At 39.1% G+C, this 19,761-nt stretch overlaps 1 protein-coding gene across 5 annotated transcripts in view; it reads right to left on the bottom strand.

Moving 5' to 3' along the window:
* The window catches only part of FRMPD4 (FERM and PDZ domain containing 4), a 370,005-nt gene that overhangs the window by 246,432 nt on the left and 103,812 nt on the right, over positions 1-19,761 (bottom strand). For 2 of the 5 annotated variants that reach the window (XM_089511615.1, XM_089511618.1), the window contains exon 1: positions 17,855-18,135. The exons of 2 other annotated variants lie outside the window; for them this stretch is intronic. In XM_089511615.1, coding sequence (XP_089367741.1) covers positions 17,855-17,895 — 41 coding nt within the window. In that variant the 5' untranslated portion in view covers positions 17,896-18,135. Of the gene's footprint in view, positions 1-7,551; positions 7,738-17,854; positions 18,136-19,761 lie in introns of those variants that run through there. One more of the 5 variants, XM_089511612.1, reaches the window with a different exon arrangement.

Here is a 19,761-nt window from a genome sequence, read left to right as displayed (position 1 = left end):
TTTCTAGTAGTTAACACTTCAGATGACAGAATATAGATCTGAGATCTCCACCTGTTCAATCTAAAGACTGAGGAAAAGAGGGTTAGAGTATAGCAAGTATTGTATCTCAATTTATCAAATACAAACAGCATTTCTGATACTAAAAAAAAAGTTAAGAATTCCATCTACACATTCCCAGAGTAGTGGCTAGGAAGCTCACTGCAAGGAATATTGTCTGTCCTTGAGCCTTGAAATAACAATAACTACCATCACAGCAAAATAATAATAATAATAATAATAATAATAATAATAGCTTTATTTCTAGCCCGCCTTTCCAGAGATCAAGGCGGGTTACAGAGGTGGATTTTACAATATATACATATCTTCTGTGACAAGGTGCCATTAAACCATCAGCCATTTTCACTTCATACTAAATTTTGTGAGGCATCAGATTGGATACATGCTAAGATACATTCCTAGCCACCGGGCCTCGGTTTCTTGCCTCCTGAGCCATCAGACTCATGTTTCTAGCACAAAATGTATGAAATATTTAGGATGAAAAACAAAGTTTGCCATCTGACTGACAATTTATTGAAACGTTGCATTTTTCAAATAAGTTTCTATTTTCTATTATGGCTTAACCCAAAACTTAATCTGCCTATAAAGTCTATGACAGATTCATTCCTTGATCCAGGCAAGGCTTTGTCGAATGTCCTTGACTAAGTACAGGAAGCCCACTGATGTTTTCAGAGGAGGTGTCTGGAAAGGATAGGACAGCTGACATAGGAAGAAATAATATAATAAAAGCAATAAAAGCCTGCAATGTGGCATTCAAACCAATGTGGCATAGTGGGTTGAGTGTTGGAGTAGGATTTTGGGAGACTAGGCTTGGAATCCACACTCAGTGATGGAAATATACTGGATGAACTTAGACAAGTCATATTCTCAGAGCCTTGCTGAAATGCAACGTCAAACCTCTTCTGAAAGTCCTTCATAGAAAACCTTAGGATAGGATCACCATGTCATAGTTGACCAATAGGTAAATAACAGCAACCAATGTATTTATTTATGGTATTTATACCCAGTTCTTCAGCCCTAAAGGCTCTCAGAGCAGCTTACAGATACTTATTCAGATGGGTCCCTGCCCTCAGGCTTACTATATATACCCAAAAGAACCCCAAAGTCCTACATCTTTCAGTATCTGGTAAATCTATGTTCTTACGTCCAAATACTCCAGGCCTCTAAACACAGCATTGTCCAAATGTAACTCCCAGGTAAATGTGTATCTGCCTAAAAGTAAAAATCAGCTATGAACTTAAATAATCCACTATGGTGATCATAAACATAATTATTGTATTAAATATTGTATTAATATTTGTTCAGCTAACAGAAATATACGTCTTAACTCCTTACTTAAATCCACTGACTCTTCATGGTGGCTCTCACCCAGAACCTGCTGTTAATCAATGGGTAACACACTTACAATATGACTAAGTTCCATTGGTGACTTCTAGTTTATTGTTCTATATACTAAAATGCTGGTATAATAGAGGACTTTCCCATCCTACATGAAAGCCCCCCAAAACTGGGATAGATTTCATGCATTATTTATTATAAATATAAGCAATTAGTTTATAGTCATGTTTTAAATGTGCCTTCAATAAGCTGTGAGCCCAAATTCATTATCAGCACTGACTCCAACATCAAAAAGCTAGAGGGCAGAAGTTGCTCAGCTTCTTATTTTTCAATTAGGATGATATGCTTCACTAGAAGTCTATTTTCAGAAAGCTATATCTTCCAGTCCTATAGTTTTTTCCTTTGGTAAAAACTGTCAAATATTTTGACAGCTATGTTCTTTACAGTACATCAAATGCGGAATCAGAAGTATTTTCCCAGCCTTGTCCTGCTATAAATGTGGAAGATTCTTATCTCTTTCAATCTATCAGGAAAAAAAATGTTTCTGCTACTACTGGATTTGGTGGCAGGCAAAGGAAGAGGAAGATTGACATATTGCTCTATGAAAACACTAAATAAGTTTTAGAGACAGAAAGCACAAATACCAGATAATAAATCTGATGAGAAGAGAATGCTTATGCTGAAATAATTTCCTCTGTGAAATGCATGTTCTAAAGACAAATCTTCTTACATAACAAAAGTTCACACATAAAATTTTAGTTTTATCTGCTCTAGTATGAAACTTTTGCCACCCCTATCATTGGGTAGAATGCAGCAACTGCCTTAGGCAAATGATGCTGAAGTGGATGGCAGCAAACTTATTGCCCATTTTTCCTACCCCTCCAGCTAGTCCTTTTTGTGAAACCTAGAACAGAGCTGTGTGCACAGTGCAGCCTGCCTTCAACCTTGTTAACCTGCTATTCTCAGGTAGGTTAACTCGGCATAAACTATCAGTCCTATCAACATCTACATGTGGATATATATAGCAAAACGTCTTTAGCAAATCCCATATAAAGACCACTCTTAAAAGTCCTTGTGCTAATTGCCTATAGAAAAAAAGAAATCCACTAGTGCAATCATATTAGGAATCTTTCTCTCTAAGTACAGTTGGCCCTCCGTTTTCGTGGGGGATCTGTTCCGGAACACCAACACCCCTGAAAATGAAGGCTTGCGCATGTTCAAGCCCCATAGGCTTGAATGGGGCATGCCACTGGGTGTGCACACCATTGAAAATAGCAGAAGTCACCCTTCTGTGGATATTCAAGGTCGCAGGTCTCAGATCCACAAGTTAGGAGGGGTGCCTGTATTCTTCAAGCAAATCATCTTAATTAGCCACATAAATAATTATTCAAATGTCTTTTATTCAAATGGTCTCATGTTTTGAAAACAGATCATATTTTCTGTCAAAGGGATGTGAGCATTAATATACTGTATACTATCCTCTTATTCAATACTACTTTACTGTATTGAAATGGAGCAAGCTTGCCTTCTGCTGCTCCAGAGACTAGAACATGGAACAATGGATTCAAGCTACAGGAAAAGAGATCGCACCTAAGCATTAGTAAGAAAAGGAATATGCTTTGCTAACAACTCATTCCAAAGAAGTTTCTAAAGCAAAAACAAAATTTTAACATGGATTCAACCAGAACAAGAGTAAGACTTCTAAATAATACCACAATTATTCTCATGAAATCATCTCCTACTATCTTATTTTCGAGACCATTTTCCTGATTTACAGGAAACTGATTATTAAGGCTAGTCAAGACAGAAAACTCCAGCTCTGACTAATATGTCAGACACCATCAGCTAACAAGCTATCCTGATCACACAATGTGGTTGGAATGAGGATTTGATAGAATAAAGCTGCTTGAGTGGGTAAAAAAAAATGAACGAAGGACAAATAAAGTAGGGCACTATAGAAGGAAAAAGCAAGCAGTTAAGTGTACTAGAAAAAGACAGATAGCAAGGAGATAAAAGCAGTGTGCACTTGTGCCACAATAACAACCCTGAGAATAAATTACAAGGTCTTTCTAAATCAGTCTTTCTGCATGCAACAAATGTGCAATTGTGGCTGATTAATTCAGCAGATTCAAAGCGTTTTTCTTCACAAGTAATCCTCCTGTTGTGGTGATACCACATTTACCAAACACTCATAATGTAACATTCTGTAGTATAGAAAATACAGTTTATCACTGTTACTATAACCACTTTTAACTGTGAGTACTATATGGAGCATTATTGCCTGAGATTCACAGATCCATATAGGATATTGCCTGACTTCCATGCCTGTGCTTTCTTCCAATGACTTCACTATATCATTAGCAATGCACTCCAATAGATGTGTATTTAAAAATAAGACTCTGAGTTCAATTGGATTTACTTGCAAATAATACAAAAGTGGGAGCAGAGAGTGAATGACTCATTGAGATAAATAATTATTGAATTTAAATATCAAGCTGTTATTATTAGTGTAAATAAAAATCACATTTTAAAAGTTGTAAAACTGTACATTGATCCCTAGAGTGACATAGATATGTCCACTTCCTACTAATTTTTGATAGCTTTAAAATCAGCCAGTAACATTATTTCAACACCAACAAACACAAACAGTAATGCCCTTTAATTGAGAAACTGATAGCATTTGAAACAAATTTTCTGACAAAGGCTCCTTCTACCTGCAGTTATCAAGAGAAGAGATTGAACAAAGTGTTTTTCCCCCTAAGAATTAGTTAAAATTAATGGCAAAACAGAAATAGTTTGAAGCAGACAGATGAAATCTACTCCATTTTTAACAAGGGATTTTTAACTTGTCTAGTATGATGAAGCTTTATGAAGTTGTTGCCTGCAAGTAATCTAGAGTCAAGGTGATGAAAAATGGGCATGTGACAATTATAAGCCTTATATGTGTATGTTCCTCTTCAGGGGAAAAGAATGATATTACACAAAAGCTGTTTTTCTTTGGGATTACATTCAAGCAACCAACAGGGAAGTATGTCTGATGCCACTTTGAAAAGCAACACCAATTGGGCATTTATCATTAGAGATTACAGGCATTCAGTAATGATTGAACTTCTCGAAAAGGTTCATAAGAGAAGCTAGCAACAGAAAATAAAGAGAATCTTACATACAGTGAATCAGTATGATGGGAGTGTTGGCCCAGGGCATGAGAGATACAGGTGTACATCCCCAGAGCCATGAAATTTACTGAGTGACCTTGAAGCAGTCGCACAAGTTCCACCTTATCTACCCCATAAGTTTATTTTGAGGATCAAATGGAAAGGAAGAGATGATGAACCATGTATGTTACCTTGATCTCACTGGACATAAAACCACTTAATATAAATCCACATAGGAATTGAACTGAATCAGAAACCATGGCTAATCCGAATATTTACAAATAGCATATCTGACAAATTCACTTTTCTTACATACACATGACTTACAAAGGCTACAGCTTTTCCGCAATGAGTGACAAGGGTAATGCGAAGCCTCCAATAGCAAAATCAATCATCATTCTTCCAAAATGTTCAGTACCTGATTACAATATAGTGGATCCTTGTTATATGCTGGGGTTTGGTTCCAAGATCCCTGTGGATAACAAAATCTGTGGATGCTCAAGTCCCATTAAATATAATGACATAGCAAAATGGTGTCCCTTATTTAAAAAAGTGGAAAATCGGTTTGATATTTGAAATATATACTTTTTTAAAAAATATTTTCAAACTGTGGATGCTTGAATCCGTGTATAAAAAATCCATGTATAAGAAGGGCCGACTGTATTTCCAACTGCTTGGTCACAGATTTTTTAAATATGTTAGAGCAATTTCTATACTTCCATGTTCACAATAGAAGAGTGAATGTTTTCTTCTATGTTCTCAATAACTCCACCTTCCTAGATCTTTTCCATGCCTAAGCCTTTGCCCATTCACTCCAATTTACCTGAGTTCAGTTCCAGAAATATGTCCTATGAGTTAAATGCAAAATTCACAACATGAACCACAATCATGACGCTAGACATCATTTTCACCTTGCAATTCTGCATTCTGCTTCAACAAGAAATTGGCTTATGGAGCAAACAAATGTAGGGGTAAGAAGAGGGCTGATCACACATAGGAGATTCATAAGAACAACTGCTGAGTCATTAAACCATTCGACTGGAAAATGTTGAACACGAGGAATCTCTCAAAAACGAACTAAATTGTTTAATGGTTAAAATATTTTATTTAAAATGTTCTGTTTTTGCTATTTATGTTCTGCATATAATACATCAATTTTGCTATTACCAGTCAGTCAAGTTTTAAATATATTGTATCCAGCCAAGATGGACATTTGCTGTAGGAAAAGCAGGAAATATATTTTAATACCCCTATTTTTTTGAAGTGGGAATTGCCTTTCTAGCCAATCCAAATGAAAGTTTAAAAAGTGATATGGTTGTTCCTCTAGAATTACTGTAGAAGAATCAGAATACATTATAAAGTACCTTGCATATTCATGAAGACATAACAGGAATTAAAGTCAGTGAGATTTTAAACATATTTACTGGGCTCAGCCAATGTCATTGGCTTTTTAAAACATAAAATAAGCCCTCAAATATCATCAAAAAATAGAGTAGCATTGACTGTCTTCATCAGTGCTCTTACATGGTGGTGGGAGGTTTGGAGGAAAGCTATTTGTGGCACATGTTGTATAGAACAAAAAGATGATACCTCATAATCATACTTACCATAGATAAATGATGTTGTTGTTTTTTTTATTTTAACTTTTGAAAAGCCTTTCAAGCTATGCAAAGCCATGTAACATCCAAGAAGGGATACAAGTCTTTTGAAAGAGGTACAACAATTCTGATTGTAATAATTCTACATATTAGCATGATTAGCTACTCAGTTATTCACAGAGGGCAGTTGGGACCACTTTTAAGGACAGTTGATTAGCTTAATGAATCACAATTAAGGATCTACATATGCTTCAGCTTTTGACTTCACCTAGCACTGGCAGTGATGGTGTGGGGTAGGCCACGTCCCATGTGTATGCAGGATACATACCACTGTGAAAGCGTTTGAGGAATAGCAATTTATGGGAACTTACAAACCACCTCATACCAAGCCAGGTAACTGATCCATTTAGCACTGATTGCCTATCTGACAGAGGTTTCAAGCAGGATTATTTCATATTATGAGTTGAAAATTCCCATTCCTCCAGTCTGGCAAGAATTTAATCTTCTAAGAATTACTCACTCACTGAAATAGAAGAACAATAGCACAATAACAATAGAGATCTTTTGAAGATGTTATAGGTATGTGAGATGCCTACAACAAAGCAGAAGGGTCACACAGAAATATTAACAATTAATTTAATTTTCTCTGGAATTTTTATGTTTCTTTGTGTAACCATGGTTAAATCTATATTTATATCTATTAATCTATGTGGGCTCGCTTGTTAAAAGAGGATGTACAAGGGACAGGTCTTATTTCTAAGTTAAAGACCTTTTTAAAGTAATGTTACTAATCAAAAGTTGCTACAGAATTTTAACACAAAGGTGAAGAAAATGTTTTAATAAGCATTTATGGAGAAGGTTTCACAAAAAAAAAAAAAAAATCAAAGTCAACCCAGAAATAACTTTTCCATTTACTGGTGACTCATACCTTCTTAGCCCTACTTTGATTTGTTCATAAAATGCTCAATTAAAGTTTCATACCATATATCTGATACTGATTTTTTTTTTATCTACAGTTTCCTTGAAAAATGGCCCTAATATATTCACAACAATCTCTGGAGTCTCATTTGCAGAGAGTTCCAAATAAACTACCAAGACTAAAAAAGAATATTTCCTTAAAGAAAAGTTAATGCAATCCATATCCCTACTCCACAGCCATCCAAACACACAATACTCCTCTTGGAACAACATCCTTGTTCTTTTTTGTTCCATCTTTTAAACTGAATTTACCAAAGAAGAAAAAGAAGAAGAAGAGGTTACTCTCCCCCACCTCTTCTTTTGCAAACCTTTTGAAGTTGAATACTTGCAAGAAGAGCTAGAGGAATCTCACCCTTTCTGACAGATTACTACTAAAATGAAACGGAATTTGCACTCGCAATGCTTTTATCATAATAATTTCTTACCTGAGAGACATCTTTCCTCTCTTCATTGCTTCCTGGAGCCTGTCGCTTAAACACCAGAATTGTCTTCCAGCAATTCCCTTTGCAGTCAACAGCATAATAATTCCCCCCAGTTCTTTCAGAAAGAGAAACTCATAAATCCCTACTGCTTATCAAGAAAAGCTCCTGCTTATAGAGCATCCAACTCTACCCCTCCTAAATCATTAGATAATGAAGGGACATTGACTGCGTGGACTAGTCATGTCAATATCACCAGATTCCTTTCTACATAATAAGCATCCAGTGTACTATTTCCCCTCACTATTTGCATTTCGAACAACTTTTTCAATGAAAACAGCCACTCCTATCAATATATGTTACGCAGGCACAAAATATTTTCTTGTAACATTTTGAAAAAAGGCATCTAAAAGATTATGTCCAAGATAACATACACAAAGAAATCGGATTTTTTTTTTCATACTAGCAGATAAAGGGCAGAAAAATGAAGAACACAGCTTTGAAGATTAACCACAGATGAGGAAAGATTTGGTGAAGTGTTAGATTCTCACTTTCATGTGATACATGTCTTATGACCTACATAAAGCTGATGAAACATTAAAAGGTACTTGATGGTTCAAAGAAGAAGTTATTCAGTAACAAAATTCTACTGGCCATCAAAGACAGGACAACCCAAAATACAGCAAAACACATAACAAAGCCTGGAAAGTTAACCACAGCATTAAAACGACCAATTTGGGACAGGGCAACCTTGGGACAAGGGTGAAAGCTATTCATAAAAGGGATTGAGATAAATTATTGTTTCCCATTCTATTGTGCTGTGTAAACTTACTGAATATTTCATAACAAGTTGTTAATTGACTGAACATAGCAGGCTTATGGTTCTAGCTATTTTAAAGAGACCATTTATTGTTGTTAACTGCCTTCAGGTCGACTCATGGTGACCCCATGAATGAGAGATTTCCAACTTACTCTATATCCAGTGGCCCTGCTCAGATCCTGGAAACTCATGGTTGTGACATCCCCCTTTGGGTCTATCCATCAAGAGTGCGGTCTTCTTTTCCTGCTGCCCTCCACCTTACCAAGCGCTATCATCCTTTCTAGTAAGTTCTCTCTTCTCATTAAGGGTCAAACTACTGGGTGATTCAAAAGAACGATGCAAAAATAAAGATGTTCTTATTCGATTTTGCACCATTCTTAGTTTAGTTATCTTGGCTTTCAGACAGAGTTCTGGTCTGATTTGCTCTATGACCCATTTATTTGTCTTTTTAGCAGTCTACAATACCCACAGAACTCTTCTGTAACACCACATCTCAAATGAGTTGATTTTCTTCCTATCAGCTTTCTTTACTGCCCAGCTCTCATATGTATGGTATATAGAGAGATAGGAAATGTGATGGCTTGAATTATCCTAATTTTAGTATTCATTGACATATCTTGACACTTCAGGATCTTGTCTAGTTCCTTCATAGCTGTCCTTCCAAGTCTTACATTTCTGGTTTCATGACTGCAGTATCCACTCTGAGTACTGTTTGAGCCAAGGTATGTAAAATCTTGAACCATTTTGATGTCTTCAAAGTCTGCTTTAAAACTATGGAAATCCTCTGTGGTCATTATGATCGTTTTTGTTTTTAATTGTCAACTCTAAACCTGCCTTTGCACTTCCTTCCTTAACTTTCTTCAGTGATTGTTCCCAGTCAATGAAACTTTCTATTAGTAGTATGGTGTTATCTGCATATCTTAGATTGTTGTTTTTTTTCCTCCAATTTTCATGCCTCCTATCTCTGTATCTAGTCCTGCTTTTCATATGGTGTTTTCAGCATACAAATTAAACAAATTGGTGATAAAAATGCAGCCTTGCCTAAACCCCTTATCAACTGCAAATAAATCCATTTCTCCATATTCTGCATGACAGTAGCTTCTTGTCCTGAGTATAGGTTATGCATCAGGACAATCAAATGTTGTGGCACTCCCCCATTTGTCTAAGAGTGATCCATAGTTTTTTTGTGATCTACACAGTCAAAGGCTTTGCTATAGTCTATAAAGCACTGGTTAATTTCCGTTTTAAATTATTTGGTTCATTCCATTATGCAATGTATGTTTGCAATAAGATCCCTAGTATCTCTTCCTTTCCTGACCTCAGCTTGGACATCTGACATTTCTTTTTCCATGTATTGTAAAAGTCTTAGTTGTAGAATTTTGAGCATCACTTTGCTTGCATGGGAAATTAATGCAGTCATCTAATAGTTGCTACAATCCTTTTTTTCCCTTTCATGAGGACAGTACTATATATTTTTTCCACTCTATAAGTCATCATTTTGTTTTCAATAAACAAAGATTTGTTGACAGATATTGATAAGAACTAGAGTAGATTCTGTCTCTGTAGGGTGAAGCAGCTCTGTTGGTAAGCCATCTGTTCCTCATTATTTATTATTATTTAGCACTTTGAGTGCTGCTTCTACTTCACTTTCTAAAACTAGAGGTTCATATTCATATGGTTCTTCTGTAGATTAACCTGTCATCCTTTCATCTCATTGATAAAGTTCTTCAGTGTATTATTTCGACTTGGTCATGCAATGTGTTCTCTTCTTGGTTGTTTAGCATCCTCACTTTTCATTTAAATTTCCCTTTGATTTCTCGGATCTTGTGGAAGAGGTTTGTAGTCTTCTTTTTTTTTTATGGTCAACTTCTATTTCTTTGTATTTATTATTATAGAAGGTTTTTTTAATCCCTGCTCATTAGTCATACTATTGCATTCAGGGTTCAGGCTTTGTCTTTGTCACCTTTTACTTTTCTTTCTCTTCTGTCTTGGATTGCTTGAAGAGTTTCCTCTGTCATCCAGTGAGACACAATGGGTAGTTTCTACATTCCCCCCTTACAACGTACCTGACGTTAGTCTAGGGTTCATCTGGTTCCTGGTCTATTAGGCATAATAGTGCCACTGCTATCATGTTATGTAGCTGTAGTTTGAAGTGAGGTGCTTACAATGGTGCAAATTCCAATAATACTTTTGAAGAAAATGTCTCTTAACCATTTAGCTAATTTAATCTCAGTATTATTGTTCTGATGTTAGATTTGACCACTTTTCCCTTTATAATCATTTGAGATTACTATGCACACAACACACACACACACACCCTAGGGATAAGAGATTAATCCCTTTGTATCTCTAGCTTGTACCACAATAAATTTGCTAAGAACCTACAGTACGTTCTAGGACTAGGAGTGGTAATATCAGATAGTTATCTCTACCTTCCTCTAAAATCTATTTGTAGTAGTTGACCTTGGTGCTCTAAGAGAATGAGAAAGGAGGGATGGGGCTGTGAATTAACTATGCCAACAGCTCTAAGTAAGCATATCAAGAGGAAAACTAAGGAGTGAAACAGACAGCCCTTTTGCAATGGCTTCTGGTGGCTTGGGAGCATGTCGTTTAGACAATGCACGTCCCCAAGCCAGCAGGAAGCTGCCTTGAAGTTGCCCATCTGACCACATGGTGAGCAGCTCTGTGGCACTTTGGTGGTGTGGCATTCATATGCCACAGATCGCAGGAGCACCACAAAGCCATGGCGGTGGCGGAAAAGCCAGCTATTTGCCGGCTCAAAAAAGAGCAACTTTCTGCCACTTCTTTTTGCACTAGCAAAAAGCTAGGTCGGGGCCGCAACATGTGGTTGCTGCAGTCCCAGTCTGGCATTCATAGGACCGGTGTCAAACCGCCCCTTTAGGGTCAGCTATTTCAGCCCTAAGTTGCAGTGACAGTAGCATATTAGTTTTAAGTGTTCTCTTTTTTCCTTCCATTTTCATATTTGGACCTGTGCATTCATTTTAGTTATTGAAATAAAGTGTCAGCTAGAAGAATAAAGAATGTATCTTTACTAAAAGAGATGCTAGCTACTCCATGTATCTACTCTGTTATTTAACATTCAGATGTTAAATTGTGATATACAGTAATCCCTATTTGAGAAAATTGTTGAGAATGCAATAGAATATCAATTCTTTCCCACAGACCTGAGAGTATCTACAATCCATTTATAATTTCAGGCTAAATCTCCAGTTACAATTGGCTGGGTTACCATAATAACCTAAAATAGCATAAAAGAAGAAAACCTACCTTCCAAAGTCCCTTCATAATGCAGACAATGAAAAGGACCCTTAGTGCTAAAATTTTCTTGGTCAATTTAACAATGATAAGGGCAGAACAAATTGCTCTGAATTAGAACCAAACTCATTCTTGTTATATACTGAACACTGAATAAAACCAACCAAGTCCACGCAGCAGTTTTTTGCTCTTTATCAAATAAATCATAATGTCCAGACTACATTTACATGCTAACATAACATACTTGAGGTGAACTGTATGCAAAGTTAGCAGAAATATTCTCAATTCAACATTACTGGCCAGTAATATATCCTCTTTCAGCATTAGACCAGCCCTGCACCAGGGGTGGGGATTCAGTTAATGCATGACAGTGGCACATGGAAATTAAAGAAGATTCAACATGGTTTCTCTTCTGGGATACATCCTGACCATATGTGAATAATAATAATAATAATAATAATAATAATAATAATAATAATAATAATAGGTTTTATTTATATACCGCCCAATCACTTGGAATCCGAGCGGTTTACAATAGAGGGGATAACAGACAGTTCCCTGCCCACAGGCTTACAATCTAAAAGACACGACACAAAAGGAGAAGGGAATGGTGAGGGAGGGAGGGAATCAGGTCCAGCATTCTTCTCTCCCTCTGAGGCCTGGTCCAAGGCAGATGGACCGGAGGGAGGGCTCTGCTTCTTATGCTATCATATGGTATCGTTTGTGGAATAGTTAAAATCAGCAAACTACACTAACAGTTTTTCATTCCACTAACAGCATATCAAATCCAGCCCTACATTTTCACCTTCCTTCAAAAACAAAGACAAGCATGTCAACAGTGTGACACATCGAGGTCTATGCTACCTGGACACAGAGTTCAGAGGTCAGGCTTATCATTTTATTACATTGCCTCAGCTTTATAAACACTGCTTCAATGTGCAAATAGAATCTTAATAAAATGGATTTTAGATAAACTATTTCTGACTACAACACAATTATTAACTTTCTGAAGATATTCAAAAAGTTAAGGTAGCCCTGTAGTTCTATAAAGATAAAATGAAATCCAAAACTAAATGGTGAGTATCTTTATCAGGATCAATAGATGTTTCTGAAGACACAGGAGTGTTTCTAAAGTAGTGTTATTATGGGGGGGAAGTAGTGTTTTTTTAAAATGGACTTTTTTGTATCACTCAGGAAGGATCCCCCCCCAAAAAACCCTCCCCTTTTCTGTTATCTATTGTTAGTATTACAGAAAATGAAATAATTTAGAGGCTGCAGGGGGTTTTGACATGCATTATATGTATTATGGTTTAACAGCACAATTCATATCGCTTATGCCAGCACAGAGATAGATGTGCTACTAATATTTCAACAGCAACATTATAAATAGCTATTTTTCTAGTCTTTGACATATTTATGGTAAGAATTGCATTCACTGGTCAGGCAAGGAAATTTTCTGAACTGGAACCTTTTTTTCTTTTTCTTTCAGCCAGTGTTATGCCATGAATGACAATATAAAGATAACCAAGCAACTACAAATTGGTATGGGATGGCAAATTTGTGGCATTATTTCTGCGGCTGCGTATGTCCGATGTGAGTCCCTTTATGTATGTATGCATGTATGTATGATTTAAGGATCACCCTGTCTGAAAATCATGTTTTTAAGGTTGTGGTTAACATTCCAGGATTCATTCTCTGTTTTCCTATCTGTGATACACAGTGCAATTCTATTACAGACTGTGTGTTTGAAGATCCAAGTACCTTTTAATGTTTCATCTACTTTATTTAGGTCATAAGATATGCAGCCAGTCAAAGTGAGAATCTAACACCTCACCAGTTCTGTGGAAGCATAATCCCAAAGCATTTTGCTGCTTAAGGTGAAGCAGACAACAACTCTGTCACTCAAATCAGGGTGCATAACATCCAAAGCCAGCTAGTTATTCTTGCCAGCAAAAGCCACCATCACCTTTCTGGCTCCCTTGCGGCAGAAAAACAAAGTAAATTACTAGCCATTTTCTGCTTTTTCAAGATTGTACCTATAGCAGTGGCTTCACTCTGCCTAATGGTAGGGCTGGCCCAGAGCCCAAATCTGAATGAAGGCTTTTAAAACCATAAAATGAATGAAAGGGTTCAGCCAGAGCAAATCCTGTCTTCTGATCCTCACTTCACCTGATGTATCAATATTGCACACCTACTCACTTGTGAATTCAGGTCAGAAACATATAGGTGGATACCTATAAATCTGTCAGTGAGCTTCCTTTAAATACAAACACTTTTTTAAAAAAGACAAAACATCATGTTCTCTCAAAGCATCAATAAAGTGTCATGTTCATATTGTTCACTGAAGAAAGTGTCACTTTCCTTCAAAACAAAACATTTAGCTCGTTCCATAACAGAGAACAATAAAATATCTCCCAATGTAATATTTATCCACAGAAAAAAGCTACTAATTGCATATATTTATTTAAAACACTGTTTAAGATCACAAGTGCTATGGCTGTAAAACATAAAGGCTGCTGAATTCACATCCATCACTACAACTGTCTTCTTTTATCGTCATAAAATATGTTTTCAAAAGATTGCATTGATCAAAGTTTCAGATGAGATTCTGATCATAACCACTACTGATTCAAGGAGTAACATAGCAAATCTAAACAAACATGCTTGGAAATAACTGAAATCAACTGATTTGATTCTAAGTAATTGGCATAGGTCTATATGACAGAAGCAGTACTTCTTAGAGCAAAGGTAGAAAGGTAAAGGTAGTTCCTTAACATGAATGTCTAGTTGGAACCAACTGTAGGGGGCGGTGCTCATCTCCGTTTCTCAACTGAAGAGCCAGCGTTATCTGAGGACTGCCCTGGTGGTCATGTGTCCAGCATGACTCCACCTAACGTTGTTACCTTCCCACTGAGAAGTGGTACCTATCTATCTACTTGCATTTGCCTGCTTTTGCACTGCTAGGTTGGCAGAAGCTGGGACTAGTGACAGGAACTCACCCCATTATGTGGCACCTGGGCCTTGAACTGCCAATCTTCTAATTTTCTGATCACCAGAACTGGCATCGTAACCACTAAGCCACCGCATCCCTGTAGAGTACTTAGTTAAATTATATTTCTAGGTAAAGAAATTGCCTTAAAAAAGTTTCAATCTATATTTCTAGCTGTAGAGACACATACATTGCTCATATGAAAACTCCTTCCTCATCAATGGATCTAGTTTACACATCTCAGGCAGACTCTGTCCATGGTAGCTGAGACATACAAGAATCTTTAACTGCCACAATCATAATGATGACATCTAAAGATGTCACTTGCAGTGATCAAATGAGCTAAAGAACAGGATTCAATGCAAAACAGCCATTCTACAAACACATGAAAAAATCTGCACCACATATTATTACAGTTTACAAAAGCAAAACAAATAAAATAATTCCATACTGAACTTATAGAGAGTGCTTTCCAATATGTCCACTGAGATGACTAAATCCCATTTACTTCAATCTGTCTTATTTCCAGGTTAATTGTGTATAACCCTTCATACCTTGAGCTGAATCTCACATCTGAATTCCATGTACAAACCTGAAGACAAACTAAAGTGCTATGACATATTACATGAGTACTTCCCACTGACTGTGAGAAGATTTATTTCCAAATTGCTTGGAACTGTGATGCTTGAATAACAAAGGATGGTCAGTGAAGCGATGGAAATACATATGGCAACTTCCTCCAAAATGAGTGGGAAATTATTGGAGTTTTAGTCCAACATACCTAGAATCATAGAATAATAGAGTTAGAAGAGACCGCAAGGGCCATCCAGTCCAACCACTTGCCATGCAGGAAATCCAAATCAAAGCATCCCCGGCAGATGGCCATCCAGCCTCTGTTTAAAGACCTCCAAGACCTGGAGGGGGCCTGGTTGGGGGAGGCAGGTATATAGAAACTTGGCCAATAAAATGGATTATTTCTCTCTTGTTTGGCAAGGACCAGCCTCAGTACATATTTCCTGTTTCCTACTGACTCTACTGCCCATCATTTTCTCTTGGTGACTGCTGCTTCATGTCCTCCTTTCATAAACCACTTGCCTCCTTCATTTTCCATTGCCCCCTCCAATCCCTACCTTCAGGCCTCTGTCATCTTTATTATTGGTCCCACTGTGGAGTCAGTCCTCTGTTCTGTTTATTCCTAATTCTCTATGTTTTCCCCCTCAGTCTCTGTTGCTCATTGACTCTCTATTAATTTAAATTTAGCTTAATGTAATACTGTCCATTATCATCCATTTGATGACCAATAATATTCAACATATTTAATAAGAAATGCATTTGAAAAGCACATTTATACTAACATTATTCCTAATGTTTTTCTAAGATCTTATCAGCAGTATACCTTACAGGAAACCTATATTTGGGGTTGGAGACATGCAAGCATCACATTACACAAACAATAACTATAATAATTACAGTATGACTTATAGTTAAAAGTATAAAACCGACATCATCCACTACCAAAATATCAACCATATCAGGCCTTTTTTTACAATGTCAGGCAACTTTGTAATGTGAGGTGGAAAGAGACAAGATGTCTGCTACCCCTCACATGAGGGGTATCTTGAAATCTGATGTATGCACTCACCCGAAAATAAATACATAAATACGGCATAAAAGTAGCTTCTGAGGCAAACCAGTTAAGCTCACAGGTAAAATGCTTTACACATTATCACTGCTTTCCATGGAGGTATATTCCAAGCAGGTATATATGGTGATATACTTGGAAAGAAATATTTGGAAGATAGAAAAAAAATTACAATCTTGCTGTTTGCTGTTTTATTCCTATTTTTACTGGAGAAGGCTGCTGGGAACAAACCTTAGCAATACCTGATTTCACACCTGTGGCGTTTTCCAAGTTTAGCACACACGACTCTATAAGAGGAACCATTTGTCAATTTGACAGGTACACAACTTGTAAGACCCTGAAATAATGTAGCTGCTTTACTTCTGCAACACGAATTCTCTTTTCGGAGTACATTCCATTTCAGTTGGGAGCACTGAACTGCTTTAAGGTCAATGGTAAATATGGCACGTTAACCCATGCGACGTATTGCTGTCGACTGCACAGTCTAGGGCAGCTGCTTCAGGAAGACAATCCTAAACCAAAAAAAAAAAATCCTACAACTGGAGCCTCATTCTCAACCTCATTGAGAATGGTTCTGGTTTCTCCATAACATTTTCCTCCAAGAACTGTTGTTGTTATTGTACAGTGAAATGTTTTTCAGTACTTTCAGCTTGGATGGGCTTTCACAGATCTCGGTACCCTTAGGCCTAACTTCTGTAACTGAATGTCCCTTCTGCAACAAATAAAATAATAATAATAATAATAATAATAATAATAATAATAATAATTCTGCACTCAGATTGTCCTGAGAGAAAAATCTTTGCACATCAATGATCTTTGTCAATTTGGAAACTGCCATGCTCAACCTGAGAGTGAGGCGACTAACTCCCCAGCCGAGGGCAATGCCAGGCAAAGCTGAAAGTCTGACAATTACTTCACATCTTGTCTAAAAATACTCCTGGCGGTGTGCAACGTGATCTGCTTCCAACACAGCCTCAGGAAGAGTTTAAGTCACCCAACGGGCAACTTCATGGCAGGAGAGGCGCCATCCTAGTGGAGCACCCCAAAACTGGGGTGTCCAAAGATGAGCAAATGGCATTTCCAAAGCCTGGGTGACATCTCCTATACAGTCCAGCTCCTCTCTCTGCTACCCTTGCCAGTGACAGTGAAGTGCCCCTCCACCCATGCTCCAAGGGTGGCCCTGGCCAGGAAGGCTTTCCCAGGTCACCCAGGGGCTGAAGGTGCCACCCCAGAGGGGCATAAGAAGATCGCCTCTTCATCCTCCCCACCCCTCAAGACTTCTTCCATTTCTTCCATCCCTTTCCCAGACACCTTTCACCCAGGATGCCAGCTCCTGGGGCAGAAAACATGGTTTTGAATGGAGAGGTTCCTGGGGGGGGGGGGGGTGAGATTGGAAAGGTGGGCCTCATGACAGGGGCCCCCAGCAGATGCCCAGGGAGACAAGGAAAGCCCTGAGGACTTGGGGAGTTGTAATGGGCGCCCTGCCACCAGCAGCAGCCCTCTCCAGAATGGATGCCAACCCAAGTAACAGCAAATGGAGAACAAAAATGGGGAAGAGGAAGAGGAGGAAGAACAGACCTACCTGGAAAGCTTGGCAATCTTGACAAAGCTAAACACATCCATCCATGCAGCCGCCTGAGCCCTGCCTGCCTCACTCCAGGGGCACCCGAGGCTCCATGCCAGGGAAAGGGCTTGGCATGGCTGGTCCTCCTCCTCCTCTTCTTCCTCCTCTTCTTCTTCCAGCAGGAGCAGCAAGCCTGGGCAGGGAAAGGGATGGCGAGGGGTGCTGCTACCCTCCTCCGGCCAGGAGCCGGGCGTGCAGCATCTCTCCTCGGAGCCACCCGGGCAGTGCCTCTCTCTCCTCCTCCTCCTCCTCTGCTTCTGCTTCTTCTTGCTGCTGCTGCTGCTGCTGCTCCCCTTCAGTGGCGCGCGCTCCCGCCCGCGCGCCTTGGCCAACCAGGAGCTCCCCGAGGCTAGCAAGGCAAGAGCAAAGGGAGAAGGGGAAGAGAGGAGCCAGCCCTCTGCGTCTGCGCAGGACCAGCACCAGCACCAGGAGGGCGCGAGCCCCAGGAGCTGCCAGGGAAGGCAGCAGGTGCTGCTGAGCCTGCCCAGCCAAGGGGCCAGAGGCAAGGCAAGGCAGGGCAGAAGCCCCCACTGCAGCCACAGGGTGGGGAGGGAGCTTCCAGACAAAAGTGAGACCTGGCCCAAAGGGAAGCTCAAAGCACTCAGGCAGGGAGGCCAGAGGTCCCAGTGCACCACCAGCAAGTGGAGGAGCTTCAAGGCAAAAATGGAGGACATGGTCCAAAGAAACTGCTCCAAACACTCCTATAGAGTGACCAGAGGTCCCCAGTGCAAAGGAGGACTAAGCCCCACCAGCAAGTGGAGGAGCTTCAAAACAAAGATGGAGGACATGGCCCAAAGAAATCGGTCCAAACACTCAGACAAGGTGACCAACGCAAAGGAGGATGAAGCGCCACCACCAAGTTGAACAGCTTCAAAGGAAAAATGGAGGACATGATGAAAAGAAAAGCTCAAAAGACTCAGACAGGGTAACCAGAGAAGCTTCGAGACCAAAATGGAGGACATGGGACCAAACACCACCACAAAATGGAGAGCTTCAGGACCAAAATGGAGGACATGGCCCAAGGAAAGCTCAAAATATTCCTCAAAAGTCATGCTTCTTAGCCATGCTCAAAATGGAGGGCATTTTGGAATTGCTCCTGGACAGGAGGTTGAAATGTAGGACGTGTCCTGAAAAAGGAGGATGTCTGCTTACCCTGCCACCAGCTGCCTCCTGCTGCGGCTGCATTCCCATTCTCTGGTGGACTAAGAAGAGAAGAATCCTAGAGTTGGAAGAGGCCCCAAGGGCCACCCAGTCCAGCCCCATTCTGCCATGCACAAAGTCACAATCACAGCACTCCTATCCAGCCTCTTTTTGAAAACCTCCACAGAAGGAGACTACTACACTCTGAGACCACATGTTCCACTGTGGAACAGCTCTTACTGTCAGGAAGCTCTTCGTAATGTTGGGGTGCAACCCCATGTCCTGTACCTTGGATCTATTGCTCCATATCCTGGTCTCTGAAGCAGCAGAAAACAAGCTTGCTACAACCTCAGTATGACCTCCCTTCAGATATTTAAACATGGCTATCATGTCACCCTTTAACCTTCTCTAGAAAAGGCCAGGGGGAGCCAATAACTGTGGCATTGGGCGGATGGGATCAACATTGGCAGGCAGATGATTAATTTTGCCCACTGGAAGGTACTTGCAAGGAGGAGGGCAAATTACTTTCCCTAACCATCATCACTGAAACATCCATCGATATGAATTCAAAGACATACCCCTGTTTAACTGGGGAAAACAGTGTACAAAGGGATCTTGTTGCACCTTAAAGACTCACTGAAACAGAGAAGTTGGTCACATGAGCTTTTGTAGGCTTGAGCTTATTTTCTCTGATGCTTTGGAAATGCAGCTAAGAAATGAGAACT

This window comes from Sceloporus occidentalis, unplaced genomic scaffold (assembly GCF_023333645.1).
Source record: "Sceloporus occidentalis isolate IW3139 unplaced genomic scaffold, rSceOcc1.0.p SCAF_2, whole genome shotgun sequence".
Classification (NCBI taxonomy): domain Eukaryota; kingdom Metazoa; phylum Chordata; class Lepidosauria; order Squamata; family Phrynosomatidae; genus Sceloporus; species Sceloporus occidentalis.
This window is presented reverse-complemented; position numbering and strand designations above follow the sequence as displayed.